Raw genomic sequence first — 7,695 nt, 5'->3', positions numbered from 1 at the left:
ACTCTGCGAGACCCCATAGACGGCAGCCCACCAGGCTCCCCCGTCCCTGGGATTCTCCAGGCAAGAACACTGGAGTGGGTTGCCATTTCCTTCTCCAGTGCATGAAAGTGAAAAGTGAAAGTGAAGTCACTCAGTCGTGTCCGACTCAGCGACCCCATGGACTGCAGCCTACCAGGCTCGTAGAGAAAACAACAGAAAGCAAAGCAACAGAGGCATAACAAAGTTTGGGACGAAACTATCAGTACTTCAGCATCACCTCTGTGTTCTGTGCTCTGTACTCTAGTGATGCTAAAGTACTGATAGTTTCGTCCCAAACTTTGTTATGCCTCTGTTGCTTTGCTTTCTGTTGTTTTCTCTACTTAAGACCATTTGTCTTCACTTGGTTAACTTGTTTGCATTTTTAATACTCCCTTCCCAGGACGGAGCTCGGTCCCTACCTCTTTTGTCTGTTTTGTTTTTTTTTTTTTTGTCTTTTATATTTTTTCCTACCTCCTTTTGAAGAAAATGGGCTGCTTTTCTGGGTGCCTGATGTCCTCTACCAGCATTCAGAAGTTGTGGAATTTACTGGGCGTTTAAATGTTCTTTTGATGAATTTGTGGGGGAGAAAGTGGTCTCCCTGTCCTATTCCTCCGCCATCTTAGGACCACCCCCTTGTTTGCATTTTTTAAAAGATCAATTCAGATCTTCTAGGAGAAGTTCTGATTCTCCTGACTGTCCCATAGAGCCCTGTACTTAACCTCTGTCTTAGTACTTTATATTTTATCCTGAAATTCTGTTTATATGTCTACATTCTTCTTTTGCATATAGCCATCTCCCAGGTTAATTAATTGCTATACCTCTGCTGCTGCTGCTGCTGCTGCTGCTGCTAAGTCACTCCAGTCATGTCCCTCTAGCACTTTGAAAATGCCTTGTGCTTGAAGAGCTCAGTAAGTGTTAGTTGAACACTATTAAATGCATATGCTTTGTGACAGAGGGTTCCTATGGGAAGTTCTCTTTCCAAGAAAACAACCTTAAACTTTTAAGGTCCTGCTCTGTGTTTCATAGACAGCTATGTATGGCAGAAGGGCAAGGGAAATCTAGGGGATCTTTTTATAAGGGCAGTAATCCCATTCTTTTTAAAAAAATTTTTATTTATTTGGCTGTGTCAATTCTTAGTTGCAGCACATGGGATCTTTAGTTGTGGCATGTTGGCTCTAGCTCCCCAATCAGGGATCAACCCAGGGCCTCCTGCATTGGGAGCTCAGATTCTAAGCCACTAAACCACCAGGGAATACCTTCAAAAAAAAATTTTTTTTTTTAATTTATATACTAGTCCCCTCTTCAGGGCTCCATCTACATGATTACCAAAGACCCAAGTTCTTAAGGAATGTATAATATGGAGAAGGAAAGGGTAAACCATTTAAATATGATGTATTAGGACATTTTGGAGAAGGCAATGGCAACCCACTTCATTACTCTTGCCTGGAAAATCCCATGGACGGAGGAGCCTGGAAGGCTGCAGCCCATGGGATCGCTAAGAGTTGGACACAACTGAGCGACTTCACTTTCCCTTTTCACTTTCATGCATTGGAGAAGGAAATGGCAACCCACTCCAGTGTTCTTGCCTGGAGAATCCCAGGGATGGGGAAGCCTGGTGGGCTGCCGTCTATGGGGTCGCACAGAGTTGGACACAACTGAAGCGACTTAGCAGCAGCAGCAGCAGCAGGACATTTGGTTAAGTGTAGTAGATTGGAAATATGAATTTATTTGTTTTGGTGCTTTCCAACTCTCACAAAAAATGACAGTAAAGAAATTAAAGTATTAACCCATCGGGGTAAAGTGACTAGGAGAGGAAACAGTAGAACGATGTCAGAAAAACAGTGGATGATTAAAAGCTGATGGAAGTGTGGTTATTGATTCAAAACAGAAACTCAGAGCTCAAGTTCTTGAAGAAGGATTATACTGGTTGAGTCTTCCTTCAGAACTTGAGAAGGTTTAGGACCTGCGTGTACTAGATGTCAAGTAAGGTGGGAATGAGAGGAGGGAAGAAAAGCACTTCCCTGGTATAATTGGATTCCAAGATCCTTTTTACCACTAGGTCACTATCAGTTCCTTGTCAAGGTATTGGAGACTTGTTCTCTGGAGAAACTGAACTGATGCGTCTCTAGAATCATCTGACCTTTAGGTTTAGTGGAAGACAGGAGTGAGGCCCAAGTTGAAAAAAGGGAATTAAATGGAATTCTGTACAGTATTAAATGATAGTAATTACCAGCCCTGTTCCCAGAGCACTGGTGATCAGATACATGCTAGCTTCAGGGCAAATTTTGGAAATTATGTGAAAAGACTCCAGAGAAAAGTCAGATTATCACTCTACTCAAAGGGAAAGATTTTAATGGACTTGAGTATAGCAAGAGTATGAAAAGTTGATTGATATTCTTTTAAATTCAACATTGCTTTTAGCCTGTCAAAAACTCCCACTTTTCACGTTTTAGTCTAGTATTAAAAAAGAATATCCACAATTATCTTAAAAGGCCATTAAAGTCCTCCTCCCTTTTCTAATCACATATCTGTGTGAGGTCAGATTTGCTTCATAGACTTCAACCTAAAAAATAATGCCAAAGGTTGAATGAAGAATCAGCTGTGTCAGATGAAAGAATTCACCTGCCTCCTATGAAAGCAGATATTAAAGAGAATTGCTCAAGTGCAAAACAATGCCCCTCATCAGTTTTTCTTGGGGGGAATATAATTATTTTTAATAAAATTATTTATGTTAACATATAATGGTTTTTTTTTTTTTCTGAGTGAATTGTTATTTTGAATGTCCTGTTATACGTGCTAATAGGGTAAATATTGGTAACTATAACCCTCATGATCAAAGTTCTGGCATCTTCAGTGATTTTTAGGAATGTAAAGCTGTCTTGAGACTGAAAAGTTTTGAGAATTACTGGTTCTAATCATTGAGTACTAAGAGCTACTAACAACACAAAGAGAGAAAATCATATGCTTCCAGATGAAAAAATAGACCACTACTGATAGTTTTGCCAAAGAGATAGAGTGAGTCTGTAAGATTCTGGATCCAGCTGCCAATCTGTGGGTCAGAGAACAGAGGAACAGGTTGAACTGTATGAGTATGCGATCTACAAAGTCCAGAGTGTGGGAAACTACTGTCCCAGCATCTGGGTTCTTTAATAGATGTGTTGAGAGGAAAAACATGTAGTGGAGGGGAACCTGTAAATTAAAAGAGAATTTAAAAGACCCATAATTTTTTTTAAAAGGCAAGGCTGAAATATAGTGTCCAAGACACTTGGGTGATAGAACTACGAAATACTACAAGGAAGCAATTATTATAAGGATCAGGATAATAATTACTTTGGGGGTGAGGCGGGGTTGAGGTAAGGGACAGCATGTTTAGAAGAGTGTGTGGAGTGGCAGGGAAAGTTCTGTTTTTTAGTTTGTGTGGTTGTTGTCAAAGATAAAGGTAGACACTAGGTAAAGTGTTAGGGCAGATTTTAATAAATAGTATGCTATTGCAAAAGTCCAATGTGCAGTACCTTTATATACATGTGAGTAGAGAAGAGGAATCAGAGAAGCTTGAATAGAATTTGGTGAAGGAGAGAATATTTGTCAATGATTTGTACAAGAGTGTTTGCTTAAACTTTAAAAAATGAGGCAGTTAACTCCAGGAAAAACAAAACAGATTGCTCAATGAACCACATATAATCATAATATACAACCTGGCTCAATAATAAGCAACATTGTCTTAATAAGATAAGCACTATGTAATGATTTAATTTAAAACTTATGTTTCCACTGTATAAGGAGGATGAAGAACTGTAAATATATAAGTGAGGTGGTCTAAGAGACCTAATTCTCATTGTCCCTTATTGAAGACTATGATATAATTTCTTAAATTGATAAGTCAAGAAATAATAGTATCAGAATATTTAGAAATGTGACATTTTATAAAAGAAATATCTGAAAGGATTGAAAATGGATGTTTTGGGAGCAAGTAAGACTAGTGAGTGGAGGGCAACAGATTGCTATTTTTATTATAGGCTTTAGGGTAGGTTTTTATTTTTTTTTTGCATTTCTTAGGAGAAGGAAATGGCAACCCACTCCAGTGTTCTTGCCTGGAGAATCCCAGGGACGGGGGAACCTGGTGGGCTGCCGTCTATGGGGTTGCACAGAGTCGGACACGACTGACGGGACTTAAAAGCAACTGTTGACTTTCCTTTTCTTTTATTTACCTAGCTCCTACTCATCCTTAAATACCTTATTTAAATAAATATCAGTTCCTCTGGGAAGGCATTCTAGTCCTCTGAGGCTGGGTAGTTGTCTCTCCCAGATTATTCTGTACTTAGGACCCTGTTGCATAATTGCCTGTCTTCCATTAAATAAGTTCCCTGTGGGTACAAACTGTATATTATTTATTATCAGAGTCCAGCAACACTGATAGAGACTCAGATTTTTTTGTTTAAATGACTAGATGAATGTATTTCTGTGGTTCTCTCTTGTGAGAGACTATCACCATAGTGTTTCCTTTTGTTATCTTCTCTATTTCTAGTTCACAAAGCCTGGAGTCGAGAACAGAGACTACCCTGACTTGGCAAAGGAAGCAGGTAAAAGAGAATATTTAGATCTTTGAACATTGTAGTTTATTGTGTGGTCTGTCTTGATTGTGGAGCAGCCTTGCAACCTTCACGGGAAGTTTTTTCAGGGCCAAGCAGTCTAAGCTTAGGTATCAGTTGTTTAAAGGGAATTCTGGCTTCCAGAGATTAAATTGCCAACATTCAGTGGATCATAGAGAAAGCAAAGGAATTCCAGGAAAACATCCACTTCTCCATCATTGACTACATGAAAGCCTTTGACTGTGTGAATCACAACAAACTGTGGAAAATTCTTCAAGATTTGAGAATACCAGACCACCTTACTTGTCTCCTGAGGAACCTGTATGTGGGTCAAGAAGCAACAGTTAGCACCTTACATGGAACAATGGACTGGTTCAAATTGGGAAAGGAGCATGACAAGGCTATTGTCACCTGTTTATTTAACTTACATGCAGAGTGTATCATGGGAAATGCCAGGCTGAATGAATCATAAGCTGAAATCAACATTGTCAGGAGAAATATCAACAGTCTCATATATGCAGATGATACCACTCTAATGGCAGAAAATGAAGAGGAACTAAAGAGTCTCTTGATGAGGGTGAAAGCAGTGAGTGAAAAAGCTGGCTTAAAACTCAGCATTCAAAAACTAAGATCAAGGAATCCGATCCCATCACTTCATGGCAAATAAAAGAGGAAAAGGTAGAAGCAGTGACAGATTTTATTTTCTTGGGCTCCATAATTACTGTGGATGGTCACTGTAGCCATGAAATTAAAAGACGCTTGCACCTTGGAAGGAAAGCTATGACAAACGTAGACAGCATATTAAAAAGCAGAGACATTGCTTTGCTGACAAAGGTTTGTATAGACAAAGCTATGGTTTTTCCAGTAGTCATGTACGGATGTGAGTGTGAGACCATAAAGAAGGCCCAGTGCCAAAGAATCGATGCTTTCAAATTGTGCTGGAGAAGATTCTTGAGAGTCCCTTGGGACAGCAAGGAGATCCAACCAGTCCATCCTAAAGGAAATCAGTTCTGAATATTCATTGAAAGGACTGATGCTGAAGCTGAAGCGCCAAAACTTTGGCCACCTGATGCGAAGGGCTGACTCACTGGAAAAGACGTTGATGCTGGGAAAGATCGAAGGCAAACAGAGAAGAGGGTGGCAGAGGACAAGATGGTTAGATAGCATCACCGACTCAAGGGACATGAATTTGAGCAAACTCCGGGAGATAGAGAGGGACGGGGAATCCTGGCATAGTGCAGTCCATGGGGTCGCAGAGTCGGACCTGACTTAGCGACTGAACAACAAAGGCTTCCCACACATGGAGACCTTGGAAACTTCGTGGTCCCATGAAGTTGTTTAGGTACAGTCCTCCTGTGAAGCCTTCCCCTTCCTCCTTTCCCTGTCAGATTGTTGCCAGGCAATTCAGAAAAGATTATTCTCATTTTTCATTAGACACTCCTTGTCTCTCCAAGTACTTGTGCACTCAGTGTTCGTAAATTAGATTTCATTTCAACTCCATTATACAGGTCTGTGTTTACTATACGGGAATCAGAGCATCTCTGTCCCCCAAAAGGAAGGTTCATGAGATTTGATTAGCTGATGTTGATTCTCTAGGTGTATAATATTCATTCAGTGTTTATCGTTTGGTTGTTAAATCTTTTCCTCCTGACTATTGTCTCCAAACAGCTTCTACTTTTCTTTGAAATAGGAAATGCTTTAATCAATTTTTCTATGTATTTTTTGTTCTATTTCTTTTAGTTAGTTAAAAGTGGTTACTATAAAAATATATGGATGGAATATTTTGATTATAAGATGGTAATGTTGAAATGAAGTTATTAAGTTTGAGTTTACCTCTGGAATTGTCTAATAACAAGAAATTCAGTTTGATTGCCTCTATTTACTGATTACAATTTTCTTCTTTTGCAGACATTGTTAGGAAAATAAACTCAATTTAAAAAAAGGAATTTTTATGTAGAATATACTTTTAAAACATAGCTTTGTTTTTATAAAACCCCTTGGTTCCAACTGTGAGAAGTGAGAGGGAGGTGAGAAGTGCAAAAGGGTGATTCTGTTCACGTATCTGATGTAGTTCCAGGTGAGTATGTTCACCTTCAGCCTACATCAGTCATGTTTAGTTCAACATGTATCTAAACGTCACTTGGCGGGGAAGCCCCTGAGATCCTATAAATGATTTTGTTCTCAGCCCTTTGGGCTTACCTGTCAGCTGTGGTGGTGAGGCAAGAGAATTGGTTTAAGGGAAGTCTTACCCTCTAATTCTCCAAACTGGTTTAGGAGGAGGTTCTGCTACCTTCCCTGCCCTCATTATTTCCTAAATGCATAGTGTAGAGGGAAGCGCAACCAGCAGGATTGTGTCCTGTCACATTATTTAGAGACTTCTTACTCTTTACACAGTCCTGCCCATCTTCTTTCCCTCAGAGAAAGGTTAGGAATCCCTCTGCAGCTAAATGCAAAGTGGTAAAGCCACACCACGTAACTCTCTGAAACTGTTTCTGATATTGAAAGTTACTTCTGTGCTTCCTTTGTTTTCTAATCTCTTTAACATTTTTACTTAATAATGATTTAAATCTGAAAATATATGAAGACAACCTGGTGTTAGGAGAAATGTTCAACAAATATTAAGGAGTACATCCGGGTCACTTGGGAAGATTCAGTCAAAGTCTGGTGTACAGATCTCAGAGCCTTTGCCCTCTAAGTAGGGAAAATAAGGCAAGTTCACATACATGGTGAGTAGACCATGGGAGGTGCAAGATGCTTTGGCCACTTAGAGGAGTATCAGAGCACAGGCTAAACTTTATACCTTTTCACTTAACTCATTCTCTCCTACTGGTTATAAGAGCAATGTTTGTTTTATTGGAACACATGCGAGCGTGCTGAGTCCTTCAGTCGTGTCTGACTCTTTGCGACCCCATGACCTGTAGCCCACCAGGCTCCTATGTCCTTGGGATTCTCCAGGCAAAAATACTAGAGTGGGGTGCCATGCCCTTCTCCAGGGGATCTTCCTGACCTTGGGATCGAACCTGTGTCTCCTATAGCTCCTGCATTGCAGGCAGATTTTTTACCGCTGAGCCACTGAACACAGAAGTAT

The 7,695-nt window shown here is 39.9% G+C and overlaps 1 protein-coding gene and 1 pseudogene across 1 annotated transcript in view; one reads left to right on the top strand and one right to left on the bottom strand.

Annotated features, from left to right (window-relative positions):
* The window catches only part of LOC104993798, a 25,817-nt pseudogene extending 23,533 nt beyond the window's left edge, over positions 1-2,284 (bottom strand).
* An 825-nt stretch (positions 2,285-3,109) lies between these two features.
* The window catches only part of SCP2 (sterol carrier protein 2), a 119,002-nt gene continuing 114,416 nt past the window's right edge, over positions 3,110-7,695 (top strand). Inside the window, exons 1-2 of the mRNA XM_010847201.1 lie at positions 3,110-3,130; positions 4,544-4,598. Coding sequence (XP_010845503.1) covers positions 3,110-3,130; positions 4,544-4,598 — 76 coding nt within the window. The remainder of the gene's footprint in view (positions 3,131-4,543; positions 4,599-7,695) is intronic.

Source organism: Bison bison, unplaced genomic scaffold (assembly GCF_000754665.1).
Source record: "Bison bison bison isolate TAMUID 2011002044 unplaced genomic scaffold, Bison_UMD1.0 scf7180017864244, whole genome shotgun sequence".
Lineage (NCBI taxonomy): Eukaryota > Metazoa > Chordata > Mammalia > Artiodactyla > Bovidae > Bison > Bison bison.
This window is presented reverse-complemented; position numbering and strand designations above follow the sequence as displayed.